Source organism: Mustela nigripes, chromosome 4 (assembly GCF_022355385.1).
Source record: "Mustela nigripes isolate SB6536 chromosome 4, MUSNIG.SB6536, whole genome shotgun sequence".
In the NCBI taxonomy this organism is placed as follows: Eukaryota; Metazoa; Chordata; class Mammalia; order Carnivora; family Mustelidae; genus Mustela; species Mustela nigripes.
In genome coordinates this window covers 167,123,188-167,138,831 of record NC_081560.1, presented here as the reverse complement: position 1 = coordinate 167,138,831, position 15,644 = coordinate 167,123,188, and the positions used below count along the sequence as shown (strand labels likewise).

Sequence of the window (15,644 nt, the reverse complement as noted above, 5' to 3'; positions counted from 1 at the left end):
TCCCAGAGTCCATTCCCTGGGGATCATTATGGGTAGATAAACATTTCCAGATTAAGAAAGCGTACTCCTATTTTTTTGTTTGTTAAATTAAAAAAATCATAAATGGATGTTGAGTTTTAGCAAATACTTCATCTCCCTATATGAGAATGATCATTTAGTTTTTTTTTTCTTTATTTGATTAATGTGGTAAATTACGTGACTAGGTCTTCTGCTTACGTGTTGTTTTTACCCCTTGATGAATTTTAATAATAATGTAACCCTAATTGGCGGAATTTCTGCATTCTTTCTTTCTGTCACTGAATTTGTTCATTCAGACCATGGTAGTTGAGAGGCCAGGGTTTGAAGCCAGAATAACTGGGTTTGAATCCCAGTTCCACACCTTGCTAGTTTGGGCAAATTATTTAATCTCTCTCTGTGTTGGTTTCTTTCTCTAGAAAATAATAATACCTACTTCAAAGAATTGATATGGGAATTAATGAGATAGGCCATGTGAAAAGTCTTAGCACAGTGCCTAACAGTGTTCTCAATGAATGTTATTTTTACTATCAAGCATATATTGATCACCTTCTGTATACCAGGACCTATGCTGGGTGCTGGAAACTCACAGTTAGGGTAATCACAGGACCCCATTACCAGCACAGCCCTGGAAACCTGTTTTATACCTTTTATTTTGACATAATCATTACTAGCACTCCCTTTTGCTCTCAAAATTCCCCAATGTGGACGATAAATTATTTGGTCACCAACTGATAGGTGAAGAGATGTATATAATGTGGTTGTGTAGGACCTGCTGAATCACTCACAACTGAGCTTTCCAAACATGGAGCAGAATCTTGATGGTAGTCACAGTAGGCCTTTGGGGCCCTACAGATGTCACAAGCCTTTCCCCAGTCTTCTGGTTTGTGTTTTTGCCAACAAGAAATCTGCTGCTATCATTATCTTTGTTTCTCTGAATGTAAAGTATATTTTTTTCTCTGGCTGTTTTTAAGATTTCCTCTTTATTACTAATTTTGAGTCCTCTGCTTATGATGTGAATTGGTGTAGTTTCTTTATGTTATTTGCACTTGAAGTTGATTGAGTTTCTTGGGTTTATGAGTCCAAAAAAGAAATCACAAAGGAAATTTTAAAATTTAGGAGTGAATTTACTGAAAGATGTGCAAGACCTCTGCATTGAAAATTATACTTTTGCAGAAGGAACTGAAAGACCTAAGTAAATGGAAAGATTTACCATGTTCATGGATAGAAGTCTCCATATTGATAAGTAGCTCTTCTTCCCCCTAAGTTGATCTATAGAGTTTGTGCAATTCCGATTTTAAAAATTCCAGAAGGGATTTATTTATTTTGTAGAAATAAATCAGTTTATTCTAAAACATGTTTGAAAATCTAGAAGAATCTAGAATGACCAAAACAGTTTTGGAAAAGAAGTTCAATTTTTTTTTAAAAAGATTTTATTTATTTATTTGACAGAGAGAGAGAGATCACAAGTAGGCAGAGGCAGGCAGAGAAAGAGGAGGAAACAGACTCTCTGCTGAGCAGAGAGCCCGATGAGGGACTCGATCCCAGGACCCTGAGACTATAACCTGAGCTGAAGGTAGAGGCCCAACCCACTGAGCCACCCAGGTGCCCCAAGAAGTTTGACTGTAAGACTTAACAAAAAAACTGTAGTAATCAAAAAAGGATGGTGTTGGTGTCAGGATATAGAAATCTGCCACTGGAACAGCATTGGGAATCCGGAAGTAGTAGACCCACACATGTATAGTTAATTGACTTTTGACAAAGGGGTCAGTGTAATTCAGTGGGAAAAGGATAGTCTTTTGAACAAGTTTTTCTGGAATGACAGGCTCTCTGTACTCTAAGAATTTTAATGTATGAAGTTTGATTATTAGATTTCATTTGAACAGAGAGTTCTGCTGAACCTCCCCACAAAATGATTTGCTAATAATTGTTTTAGAGGTGCTGTCCGGTTCAAAATCTGCTGTTTTTATATCTTCATGTGAAAGTTAGGTTTGTGCCCAGTTTTGAGAATCGCTAGACACCAAGACTGTGATGACATCTGCCCCAAATGAGTAGTTGGCACTGGCCTGGTGCTTTGGCATGGGGGCCCAGAAAGGACCCATGAAAGGAGATTACTTTTAGAATGGCTGTGCGATGGCCTCTCTGGACTCTCTTCCCAGTGAAACAACCAAAAATGGTGAAAACAATTTTTAAAAAAAATTTAAGTCTCTGGAAATTGTCCCAAATGGACAGTTGAAATGGCAAATGGAGGGGCACCTGGGTGGCTCAGTGGGTTAAAGCCTCTGCTTTCTTCTCAGGCCATGATCCCAGGATCCTGGGATCGAGCCCCACATTCCCCCACCTCTCTCTGCCTGCCTCTCTACCTACTTGGATCTCTGACAAATAAATAAATAAAATCTTTAAAAAAAGAAAAGATATGGCAAATGGTGAAGTTCTCTTCTACTGTGTGCAGCCCACAACCCAGGGCTCCCTTATCCCCAACTCCCAGTCTAGGGCTATTGTAATAATCATAATAATTATTGGATTATAACATATTTAAATATAATGTGTATAACAATAATAATACAAAAAAGAGAAAGAGAATATAGTTACATAGGATTAATGTTTCTCCATCTCAAAAGTGTGATAAATGGAATTAAGTTAGTGTAAACCTAAAGTAGGTTCTGATAAGGTAAGATATATACTCTATGTCCTAGGGAACCATGAAGAACTAACTAAAAAATATACTGAAAAAAATCATTAAACTAATTAAAATGTTACTCTAGATAACAGAAGAGCTGTAATGGCCATACTGATATCAGACAGAATGGACTATAAGACCAAAATGCTACTAAATAAATGAGAGGCATCCCATGTCCATGGACTAAAGGACTTAATGTTGCTAAGACAGCAGCACTCCACAAATCCATCTACAGATTCTGCCCGTGCATTCCTACCACATCCCAACTGGCTTTGCAGAAATTGAGAAGCTGATCCCAAAACTCATATGAAAATTCAAGGAACTGAAAATAGCCAAAATACTTCTGAAAAAGAAAAACAAAGCTGGAGGACTCACATTTCCTGATTTCAAAACTTAATACATCGAGAATAACAAGATAAGCCACAGACTGGGGAAAGATATTTGCAAAAATTTGATAAATGACTCTTATGCAAAATATACAAAGAATTCTTAAAACTCAACAAACAACAAGAATGTACAACCTGGTTACTGAATAGGCAGAGATCTGAGCAGGCGCCACACCAAGGAAGATAGATAGATGACAAATAAGCATATGAAAAGCATATGACATTGTATGTCATTAGGGAATTGCAAATTAAAATCACAATGAGATGATACTACTACATACCTATTAGAATGGTGAAAATCCAAGATACTGAGAACACCCAAATGCTTGTGAAGGTACGCAACAACGGAAATTCTCATTCATTGCTGGTGGAAACGTAAAATGGTACAGTCACTTTGAAGACAGTCAGCAGTTTTTTATAAAACCAAACATACTCTTCTCTATAGAATTCAGCAGTCACCTTTCTTGGTGTTTACCCAAATAAGCTGAACACTTGTGTCCCACACAGGGTGGCTGGTGGCTCAGTTTGTTGAGCGTATGACTCTTGGTTTTGGCTAAGGTCATGATCTCATGGGTCCTGGGATTGAGCCCTGTGTTGGGCCCCTCCTTCAGCGGGGAGTCTACTTGAAGATTCTCTCCCTCTGTCTCTCTCCTACTCTCTCTTTCAAATAAATAAATAAATCTTAAAAAAAAAAAAAAGAAAGAAAGAAAACTTAGGTCCACACAAAAACCAGCACAGGGATGTTTGTGGCAACATTATTCATAATCACAAAAAATTGGAAACCACCAAGATGTCCTTCAGTAGGTGAATAGATAAATAAACTGTGTAATCCAGGCATCGGAATATTACTCAGTACCAAGAACCAAAACAAACTGTCAAGCCATGAAAAGACTTGGAGGGAGCTTACATGTGTGTGAAGGAAGCCAATTTTGTGATCCCAATTGTACGACATTCTGGAAAAAGGGAAACCATGGAGACCGTAAAAAGAGGAGTGGTTTCCAGGGTCTGGGGAGAAGGGGATGGAGAGGCAGAGCACAGAGGATTTCTGGGCAGTGAAACTAATCTGTATGATAGATATAATGACACGTGCCATTATAATTTGTCCAAGCCCATAGAATGGACAAGAGTGAACCCTGATGGACCCTTTGGACTCTGGGGGACAGTAATGTATCCACGTAGTTTCGTCAGTTATCACAATACACCACTCTGGTCTGGGGCTGTGATAGGAGGAGACCAGGAGTGTGTGTGGTCAAGGGGAGTATGAGAGCTCTCTGAACTTTCTGTTCAATTTTGCTGTAAATCTAAAACTGTTCTAAAGAATGAAGTCTATTAAAGAGGAAACCACTTATTACAAAGCTACGGAAATCAAGACGGTATGGTGCATCTGGAAGGATAGACGTACAGAATTGAGAGCCCAGGAATAAAGCTCTATGTTTATTGTGAACTGATTTTCTAGAAGGGGCTCCAGAACTGTTCAAAGGGGAAGTGTGCTTCCTCCTGAGCAATGAGATGAACTTGGACCAAAAAATCACAAAAGACTGCGTGAAGTACTGTCATGGGGATTACACACTAGGAGGCCTGCTGAACTCCGTCTGGGATGGTCAGAGAAGGGTTCCCAGGGCAGATGCCACTTGGTAGGACCATTGGTGGAGGAAGGGAAGGGGGAAGTCCTTTTCAGGCCACAAAGAATGGGAGCTTTAAGAAAAGCCACCTGTATTGTTATTTATTGCCCCTTTCTGCCTCTGTGGTCCTTGCTGTGACCCCAAGCTCTAACCCAGGGACCAGTACACCCTCCGTCGGTAGAATGGACAAACCAGTTCCGAGGTTTCCCTTGATCATCCCCAGACACACTGGATGGTCTTGCATCTTTTTGAGGGGGACGGCTGAGTTAGGGAACCCGCCTCTTGTAGAAATGTTCCCTTCCTTCCTGAGCTGGAAATGGTGACGAGGATTAAGGCTTGAGGGCTGGGGCCCCAAAGTGAGAGTGGCTGGGAGCTCCACCCTCTCGGAAGGGTGAGGAGTCGGCCTCTTGGGTTCCACATGTGCCCCAGCTGGGCTCGGGCCTGCCCTTCTCTCTCCTCCGTGTTTATTGCTGCTCAGCCCTGCCCAAGAAGAGCTGCCGAGTCAGCTTTCTCTGGCTGGGCTGGCTCTTGGAGCTGAGTTGCTGTGTATCTCTCACACTATCCACCCCTTGGATAAACAGCCCACGTCCTCCACGCACGCCGGAGTTCTGATGTGGCCGCGAAGGGCTCCATTAGCCAGACGCCTCTCTCTCTAAGAAGGACCCTGGCAGTGGGCCCTGCTTTTCTTCCAGCTGAGTCAGGCCCTTGTTGGAGTGACAGGGGAATCCACTTCCTGCCTGAAAAGGTGGCCGCAGCAGAACTCCCGGCTGGGCAGGGCCTCCACCTTGCGTGTGAGGTTTTATCGCTCAAACCCAGCCCTGCAGACTCAGCACCATCCAGGCTACAGAACCCCTTTGCCGCGCTTCCCCAGGTCAGGTAGCCTTTGGACTGGGGATCGCCCATGGCCCCAGACGTTTATCCCAGAGCCCCACACTCTGCCATACGGTGTCTGCACAAAGACACGGAACCACACAGCTTTGCGAGCCCCGCATACTGAGTCAACTCAGTTGGGCCGCCTTGGCTTGGTTTCCTCTGGAGTCTGAGCCAAGGGATTTGCTTTCTTTGAAAGGTGACCTATGGGCAGAGAAAATGTCACCAGAGGCAGGTTAGTGGTGCTTCCTTCTCCCACAGCCAGTGGGCCTGGGGGATGACAGGGAGGGCAGATGCTGAGGCTCCATGGGCTCGGCCCTGCTGGTGGGATTAGGTGACAGGTGTGGCTGCTCTCAGCCTCTGAGGGCTGGGGGTTCAGGGGAGGAGCAGTGCAGGCCGGCTGGGTACTCATGGCTCTGGAGAGGACCCATTGACCCAGGACTCTCAGCATATGGGCTTGTCTTGGCCTCAGGAGGGCCCAGACGAAGTCCGAGTGGGGGAAGAAGAAAATCTGTTACGGAAGGAGGAGGTGGGAGAGAAGCCAGCAGTTCCAGCATTGCCTGGGAGCTTGGTGGAAATGCATGTTCTCGGGCCTTGGCCTGGATCTACTGAATCAGAGCCTACATTTTCACCTGCTGGCCGGTGCCCCATTTGTGTGTGAAGCCCCATTGTACAGCTAGACTGTGAGCTCCTTGGTGTAAAGAGTAAGATTTAACTTATTTCTTGCATCTGCTGGAGGGCCTGGTGTCTGGAAGGCACACAGCCAGTGTCTTTAGAGGAAAGGAATGAATGTATGAATCCTGCCTGCCCCGAGCCCCTCGTTCCGGGTGCACTGTTTGTGAAAATGTCAGGACCCTGGGTCGGAAGAGCAGTGTAGGAGGCAGAACCTAACTCCTTCGAGCCCTAGCTCGGTTAAATCCTGCAGCTTTTTGGGCCCCCTCTTTCAGGACAAAAATGGTTGTTTTGTTTTGTTTTTAAGATTTTTAAAAATTAAATAAAATCTTTAAAAAAAAAAAAAAAGATTTTTAAAAATTTATTTGAGCTGGGGAGAGACAGAGAGAGTGCACGCGCCCACAAGTAGGGGAGGGGCAGAGGGAGAGGGAGAAACAGACTCCCTGCTAAGCAAGGAGGAGCCCAAGGCGGGGCTCGATCCCAGGACCCCGAGGTCGTGACCTCATCCAAAGTCAGGTGCTGAACCCATTGAGCAATGCAGGTGCCCCAGGATGAGGGCAGTTTGATAAGGGCAGACCATCCCTAGCGGGGCACGTCAGTGGGCCTGGCTTCCTTCTCAGACATCTCCGTACTCTTCCTCAGAAATTCTCTAGAGCCATTGCTCTAAGCCTAGCCTGTACATGTTGAGTTAGCCATTGATTTATCCTCAGTCTTTCTTCTTCCAGAGAGGATTTAAGGTGCCTCTAAATATGTGTACATTCCAACAGAATGAACAGAAATGGAAATAGTATTAAGGAAGTGTGTGTAGATGCATAGACAGGGATGGCCGCTCTAGCCCTGTAGTATAGAGTAGAGGAAAGTCTGGAAGAATCTAAATATCCAACAGTAGGATGGTTAAATAAATTGCAGCCCATCCAAACACATCCCATGTCCAACTGAGGGTGCTAATATGGCAGGATTCATTGACATGGAAAATTGTTCATAACATAGTGTGAGAAGCTCATTTACATGCATGGGAGAATGTCTGGAAAGGGTGTATACCCCCCAAAACATGAATATCACTTTTTCTAGGGGAGGAGTTAGGAGTGATTCTTACTCCTTTGGTTCAACCATGGCTTCTGCAGTTTCTGGTTTTCCCCCTCTGTGAACATGAGCTCTTACGTAATACAGAAATATAATGCACGAAACAGAATATGGGTGAGAAAAATGGGGAAAAGGTGAAAATGGGGGTTCTATTCTGCGTTGAATTTGTTCGAAAATGTATTATTTAAAAAAATATATCCTAAGCGCAAGTTCATAGGGTTATGGCCCAGTGGGTATATTTACACGAAGCAAGCAGTTATTAAATGTTTGAGAGATGGGCTGACAACATTAGGATTTGAAAACTCATGAGGCAGCTTTTGTTAAATTTCAGCCTGTACTTGGGAAGTGAAAGTAACGGTGCAGTCTCTGCCTTGTTTTGAATCGAATCCGACAATGACCCGCCCTTCACGCGTGGGCTGCAAATAGCCTGTGCGTATTGGATAGATAATGATCGTGCAAGAGAGGATCTTAAAATCGTGTGCTAGGGTCAGGTGGGTGGGGTGTGGGGATGGGAATACGCGCACGTGCACACACACCCGGGAAATCTAGAACTGGTACTTTGGTCCCAGCCTCCATGCGCAGACGCCTCCGTCTACGGAGACGCCTCATGAACCTGAAGCTAAGCCATCCTCCCCGAGATTTGGCCCACGTCTCGGATCTCACTGCCTGGCACCTCAGCCCTGGCGCACTCTGCTCCACAGCAACCACGCTGGCCTTTTCAGGCTCTTTTTGCATTTCCCGTTTACCCTGCTGGAGCATTTTCTGCCTTCCTTGAGGCTTGTTTCCCCACCTCCTGTGGTCTCTGCTGAATTGCCATCTAATTCCCGAGTCCTTTCTCGGCACACTATACTTTCTGCTCCAATGCCTTCTCCGACTTCATTTTTCTTCATAGGTTTTATCAGTACATATTTATTTGTTGACTGTTTGTCTGCCTCCACTAGAATGTAAACTCCCCCAAAGCAGAGACTTTGTTGCTTTTCTTTCTTTTTTAAAAGATTTTAGGTATTTATGAGAGAGAGAGAGAGTGAGAGCATGAGCAGGGGGAGGGGCAAAGGTAGAGGGAGAAGCAGACCCCCGCTGAGCAGGGAGCCCCATGGGGGGCTCAATCCCAAGACTCCCCGGGATCATGACCTGAGCCGAAGGCAGACACTTAACTGGACTGAACCACCCAGGTGCCCCTGCTGCTTTCCTTTACTTCCATTTTCTTGGTGTTCAGTGCTCCAAGTAGGTGCTCAATAAATATTTGAAGGAAGGAATGGACTTCAGATATCATGTGACTGATCTTCCTCATTTGAGCAAGGAGGTGCCTGGAGCCCTACAGAGAAAGCTTCCACGCCTTGGCCAGGGTCACACAGCTGGGGCCGCTGGGCTAGATCCTGCCCTGTCCCTTCTGCTCCTGCATCGGCCTATGCCTTGGAAGGGAGATTAACCACACGCACAGAGGGGCCGTGGCCTCGTCCATCCTGTCCCCTGTGTGTTTTTCCAGCTTATACAGAATTTCATCCCAGAATAGCAGAAGAAAAAAAAAGAGTTGTTCCTCCAGAACCCTGGAAACTCTTCCGGTGGGTCTGTCCCTGGAAAAACAGCAGCCATCTCAGGGTGGGAAGGTAGGAAATGGAGGAGGGTCTTACAGCAGGGGGGGCAGTGGGCTGGGTTTGGTTTTACAATCAAAATCACATCTGGGTCTGTTTCTGCAGAGTGGTTCTGGAAGGTGGGTGGTCTGTCTGAAGTATCAGGTGGGGCCTTCCCCTGTCCTGGCCCAGGAGGGTGTGAGACGGCCTGTGGCTAAAGGGCTCACCCAGCAGGTGATGTGTGAGGGAAGGTGGGCCCGAAGAAGGCTCTGGAAACCCCACCTGCAGCCTGCCCTGAAAGCCTGCTACTCTCCCGCGGCCTCATGAGGGGGCATCTTCAGCCACTACCCCCCCCCCCCGCCCCCCCCCATACCTCCACGCCTCCTTGAGATCGTTCAGACGCCCCTTTGATGCGTGGAGAGTTCTGGCCTCCTCTCTCTCATGCCCCATGTGGTTTATTAATCGTCTGTGAAATGAGGGGTTGAAGTGTCGCTCATCCATACGAGGGCAGTGGGGCCCTGAAGCCGTGGAGTGGAGTGGGGAAGGGACTCCGAGGGCTGCTCCAGTCTTCTGAATCCTGTCCTTCTGTCTGTCTGGCTTCTCAGATGCAGCTTTTGGATAAGTTTCCCATCGAAGGTGGCCAGAAGGACCCCAAACAGAGAATCATCCCCTTCCTTCCAGGTAAGCTTTGGGGGGGCCCCACTGTTGGGATGGGAGGCAACCTGGGGAGCAGCATTTCTTAGGCCAAGAAAAGGCTGGCTGCTATGCTAGAAATTTTGGGTAGGGTGGACCTATGAGTCTACCTCCTGACAACTCCCCAGAGGAGGGGAAGCCCCTGACTGTGAAGGCCACTGCCCCGCAGGGGCCTCTCCCATCATCCCCAGGCCATCTCTATTGGCCACAGAACTTCTAAGGAATTTCTTAGGTGTTGGGGCTGTAGTTTCCTCTTTATGGAAAGCGCGGGAAGATCAAGTTCTTCTGTGAAAGGATGAAGACCTCCAGGTTGAGCTCTTCCCACTAATCCCACTGTCATCACAGACACCCTTAAACTGAACACACTCACCGTGTCCGATTTTGGATCCTCCTGATGCGTTACCCAGCCGAGGTTCTGAGAGCTTATGTGACACGGCCTGTGGGTTGGCAGAGTTAGGATTTGAACCCAGATGTGTCTGGCCATAAGGGCCATTTACCACTACACCATTTAGGAACATGTTTACAGCAATGGGTCACGTGTAATTTAGAGAAAAACCTGCTCAGATGTGTCCTAGTCTGTTATTGCTAGGACGTTTTAAATTGGTGTACAGTTTATAGCTGACACAGTGCTTTTTGTTATCATGAACAAATCTCCATGTTGAGGGGTGTGTTCTCATTTCTGCTTGGGGGATGAAGATGTTGGGGTGCAGAGATATTGGGTAACTAGTCATGAAGATGGCAGAGCTGAAGGGTGAACTTTGGTCTGCTCTGGTCTGGGCTCTTTGCCCTGAACCTGGGGGTGATGCTGCCTCCTGGCTCCAGATTCCCTGTCTTTCCCCAGACCGTGGAGCTGGGCTGGGTCACAGTGGTCCTCGCCCCCGCCCGCCGTTACTGCTGGACCCTGGCAATGGCAATCAGTGGGACCTTTGCAAGAAGCAGGGTCCTCACCTCATTAACTCTCTGGCCCACCTTCACCGCATGGTCAGCACCTGCTTGGTGACTTGCAAACACACACAGGGGCCCTGCCCTCTGAGAGTGGGTCCTCTCTGAAAGGTGCTCCTCCCAATCTCCTGCTAACATTGGAGAGAATTTGTTTAGCGACAAGGAAGAACTTCCACATCCCAGTTTTGGCAAGATAAGAACAAGTCAGGGAAGGGGCAGAGAATCTCACCCCTGTGCTACTTCCGTGGAGGCAGAGGACTGTTTCTCCATCCCTGGACTGGGGGAGTCTCACAGGGGGACTTCAATGCCCTACCTGGCTTTACACTGAGTCCTGAGGGAATCTGGAATGTCCGACACTTGGGTGTGTGTGAGCTTCGAGGTTGCTCCAGTGTAGTCCCTGTGCTCTGCCCAGCAAGGGCTTGGGAGCCCACCTGCGATGCTGTGGACACAAGTGTCCCAGAGCCGCCACGAAGCCCGCATGGCACCCTGGTATCAGGAGTGGACTTGGCCTTGGGGGCATGAAGGCTGCCTGTTTCCTCGATAACCTTGGGCTTTTCCCCCGCTGGTGGCCAGTGCTCCGGGGATGTTCCACCTCGTCATCGTTCGGTCAGAGGGTGCTTACGGGGCGCTCAGCCTGGGCCAGGCCCGGGAATCAGCACCTGGGGCTGCAGACTGGGCAAGACCTATGCCCTGATGCGGGAACGGATGTGGCAGAATATGACCCTCTCCACCACCGTGCAATTCTGCGTGTGTTTGGAGTGTGTCATTGTGAGCTTAGGAAGGCGGCAAAGGCCTCTTGAAGGAGGGGGGCCCGGAGCTGACCTCCGAGGACAGGTGGGCTTGGATCATGGTGGGGAATCCCAAGGCTCCTGTCCGGCTGCTACCAGAGTCCAGCGTCTGGGGAATCACGCTGCCTGACTTCCTTCCCCCCACAAAGTCTGGCTTGTATCAAGTACATTACCTTCTTTATGCCTCAGTATTCTCACCTGGAAAATAGGCACGAGAATAGTATCTACTTCATGGGGCTGTTGTCAGGATAAAATGAATTAATACATTACAGGGGCTTAGAACTGTCGCTGGCCTCTAGCAGGACTTAAATAAATGTTAGCCCTTAAGGTGACCAGTTCCTGACACGTGTCTAGTGTTTCTCTCACTCGTGTGATCTCATTTGCTCTTCCCACTGAGGTCATTATTTTACTGACAAGGAACCTAGGCCAAGGGAGGCCAATAGACTTACACAGGCCCCACAGCCAGGAGGTGTAATCCACACCAGAACCTCTGGCCAGGGCTCCCACCCCATCAGCCACCTCAGGGGAGGATACCCCAAGAGCTGCGGCAAGACTGAGGTCCTCTCTGAACTTCAGTTTTCTCTTACAGGCTTGTGGTGAGGATGAAAAGAATTCATGGGAAGCACTTTGCACAGTGCCTGCCCCGTAGTAAGTGCTTAATAAGTGGCACCTATTAATAGAGAAAGTCACCTGCCCTATCCATCCCCAGCTCCCGGGAAAGGCCAGCCCAGGATCCCTTCCACCCCCGACAGGATGGGCCCTGTGCACAGTGGGGAAGGAAGTTGACTGGCCCCCAGCGCATCCACAGGAAGTTTCCTTTCCCCTGTTTTGCTGCTTTTCTCCTCTGCTCACAGTGGGTTTTCCTCTCTGAGGCTTCTCTCTTGCTCACTCACTTTTCAGGACTTCAGCGTGGGCACTGCTGGCCGTGTGGAATCCCACCTGGGGGGCTCCCAGGCCTGTTCCTGGCTGCCCCCTACCCTCTAGACACTTCTAACCCTTTCATACTCTACTCACTCCCTCACTTGAACGGCAGGTAGAGGGCATGCCTTCCCCCTGGCATGAGCTCACAGGCTCATGGCCGTGAGCCCCCAGCACTGAACACAGGCAGCAGTGAGGGGTGGGAGCACGTGCTGGTGAGGGGCTCTGGGCAGCGGTCAGCACCTACTCGATTCTTTAACACCAGTGACGTCTCTGTTTCTATCCGCCTGCCTCTCAGAAGGGTGTCTGAGGTCCCCTGCCCATTCCCTTGGGTTCAGCCCCAGCAGTGTGGCTCCACAGCACCCGGGTCAAACACACGAGCTGTGTTCCCACCTAGAAGCCTCTGGAGGGCCGGCAACCAGCCTCGGGAGCGGCTCTGCCAGCCCTCACGGAGCAAGGAACAGCCACAGGGAGAGAGCAGAGAGCACCGATTATCTCCAGAAGGGTCTCAGTGTTAGCCTCAAAGGCTCCAGGATGTGACGAGCCTGGCTGCAGGCTTGGGCAGGGGGTCCCAGGACTTTGACTGGCTGGTGCAAATGACAGAGAAGGCAAAGGAATTGCGAGCAAAAGGGAAGCCATGCCTTCACAGCGTCACAAGCTCCCTCATCTGCCAGTCAAATCCTGGCCAAGAAAAAAATCCCACATGTGAGCCATAAATCTTAGGCTCTAGGACACAGGTTTGTGGTATGTCTGGGTGGTGTCTGGCCTGAGTTCAGGGTCAGCCTGTGGTGTTTGGGAAGACTGGTGAGGGTCTGGGCCTTCTGTGGCCAAAGGCAGAGACCCCATCCCAGAAGACTGTGTCCCACAGTACAGGTGGAGTCGCAGTTGGAGCCAGGACGGCTGGGAGCAGAGTCAAGAAGGTGAGGACAGAGAGCCCGTGCAATGATCAGGCCAGTGGTTTGACTTCTGCCTTCAGTCAAATCCTAGATAAAGGGCTATAGGGGAACTGTCCTCAGTGAGGACCCTGTCCGCAAGCCCAGTTGATTCTCCCGGTCTGGACCCACTGTCTGGGCCTTGGGGTGAAGATCCATGATGCCGGGACCCTTCCTTCTATGTGTTTGTGAGGCCCACAGAGCCGTCAGGAGGGACATGGAGAGTTATGACCTTCATGTGGGACAGGTGCTTCTTTCCAGCAAGGCAGCTCTGGAAGGAGAACCCAAGCAGTTTTTGAGGCAGGAAGAGGCGGAGAATTATGCCAGGGCCTGGGGCCTGGGGAGCAGGGGGGAGGGGAGAAGGGGAAGGATCCCTCTAGTCTTATATCATGTAGGGTGAGGCAGATGCCCCGGCTGTTTTTGCTGACCTTTATGGCCTTCCTTGGAGACAAGGTCCCTATCTATTCCTCCCGCATTTCCATCGCAGGGCTGGACACATAGTGGCTGCTTTATTTAGATCCGCCCCCCCCCCCCGCCGTCTGATCAGGAATTGGGCATTCTCCCTTAGGTATGAGCTCCTACTGTGTGTCTGGCCTTGTGTTGGGCACTCTACAAACCTTTCCCAGTCCTCACTGCAGGAATGGGGGCATTGTCCCTGTGTCGAGAGAAGGCAAGTCAGATTCCCCCACCCCCTAGGCAGTAAGTAGGGGAGCTGTCATCCTTCCTCTGTGGCCTGGACCTTTCCTTGGACAGGGAGGAATTAACGCCAGCGAGCTTCAACTAGAAGCTTCCCTCCACCCATTTCATTGCCTCCACATTCCCCAGGCTAGGGACCTGGGAGTTTCTGTCCGAGGACCCAGCACCCTAGCTGTCCCTCCAGCTGCTACTTGCTGTCTTGTGTTCCAGGAAAACACCGTGTGGGGCAGGGAGGTGCCCTGAGCCTCACGGGGACTCAGATGACCCATTCTATTGAGTGCCTGAGATCACTGCAACTGAAGAATTGATTTTTTTTTCCCACTTAAACCATTTAGTTTATTATTATTTTAACATGATTATAAACAGCATAACCCCAAGGCTTTCAAAGCACTGTCTTCATTTAAGAGTCTGACGAAATTGACTGTTTGGTTTCCTAAGTCCCAGCATTTTTTTTTTAACTTCTTATTTTGAAATAGACTTCCAAGACATTGCAAAATGACGAGGCACTCTACATTCCTCCCCTCCAGTTCCACCGCCACACTGGAGGGTAGGTGGCATTGCTCCCAGTTCATGGAGAAGTGAGGTCACTTTCTGCTATCACATAGCCACTGAGTGGGGCTCCCCTTGGCCAGCATCTCCCAGCGGTAACGTCTCCAGTAACTAAAGGTCATTATCAAAGCCAGGAAATTGATTTTGGCAAGAGGCAGTTACATAAGCTACAGACCCGAGCAATTGATTTTGTTTTAAGGGGTTAGTGAGTGTTAGTGGACAGGCATGCCAGCTGGTCTTTCTGGAGGAGGCAGAAATTGACAGTCGTCGCTGAGAAGCTCCAGGCCTGACCTCTTGGCATTCCCACCTCCAAGAGAAAAGCAGAGGTGAACCTTGTTTTACATGAAGGCATATTCCTGAGAACCCCTGCAAAGTCAGTCCTGTGGAACGAATCACATCATCCTTTAGGTGTCCTAAGTACAGTTCTATTTGAGAGTCGTGTGATCAACCCTTTTGCAAAGCAGAGGACTGCTTTTTTAGGGAAAAAATCTTTCTGTGATTCTCATAAATTTTGATAACTTGGGACTTCTTCTGAGCTTGCTGGACACAGGACAGATCTGGAGAATGGGGACTGGGCGGCAGCATGGACCCCAGGAGGAGTAGAACAGTGATCAAGTACTACAAAAGAAGAGATGCTCTTTAGGACAACGGGCCAAAGCACAGTGGGCTCCACAGCCTCTCAGGGCAGCCTACTGTTTACAGGGAACTCTGCCTCGTTTTAAAAGACTGTTGTGGAAAATCCATCTCCTGTTGCCCATCCTGGGATTGGAGTAGATTTCCTGTGTATCCTGAGTTTGTCAGTCTGGGGAGGCTCCCTGGGAGGAAATGGCCATTACAGAATGAAGGAGACTGCGTAGTTAGTTGCTGATGTAAAAAGCAAACAACCAGGGACCGAGAGAGCACGGAAGCCAGGCAGCGGAGCAGAGAGAGGGGCATTCACTCTGCAAAGGCTCTGTGAGGTTTCCTCCTGCTCACAAGCCATCGATGTCCCCGTGTGCAGCCTGGGACTGGGCCTCTGAGCTCCCAGAAAGGCCTTCCATCCTCATCACTGAGTCCATCACCTTTGCAGGCATCAGGGCTCCTGGGCTGTTGGATCCCAGAGAAGCTGGCTAGCCGAGGAAGGAAAGTGAGCCAGGATCGAAACGGGTACTATCAGCCTTGGGAGCTTGTGAGCTCGTAGGCGTGTATTTTTAGACAGCAGGCACACTCACTTGCCTTGTGCTGGCT

The 15,644-nt window shown here is 48.7% G+C and overlaps 1 protein-coding gene across 1 annotated transcript in view; it reads left to right on the top strand.

Moving 5' to 3' along the window:
* SH3PXD2A (SH3 and PX domains 2A) overlaps positions 1–15,644 on the top strand; it is a 231,666-nt gene that overhangs the window by 76,644 nt on the left and 139,378 nt on the right. The window contains 1 exon segment of the mRNA XM_059398493.1: positions 9,505–9,580. Coding sequence (XP_059254476.1) covers positions 9,505–9,580 — 76 coding nt within the window.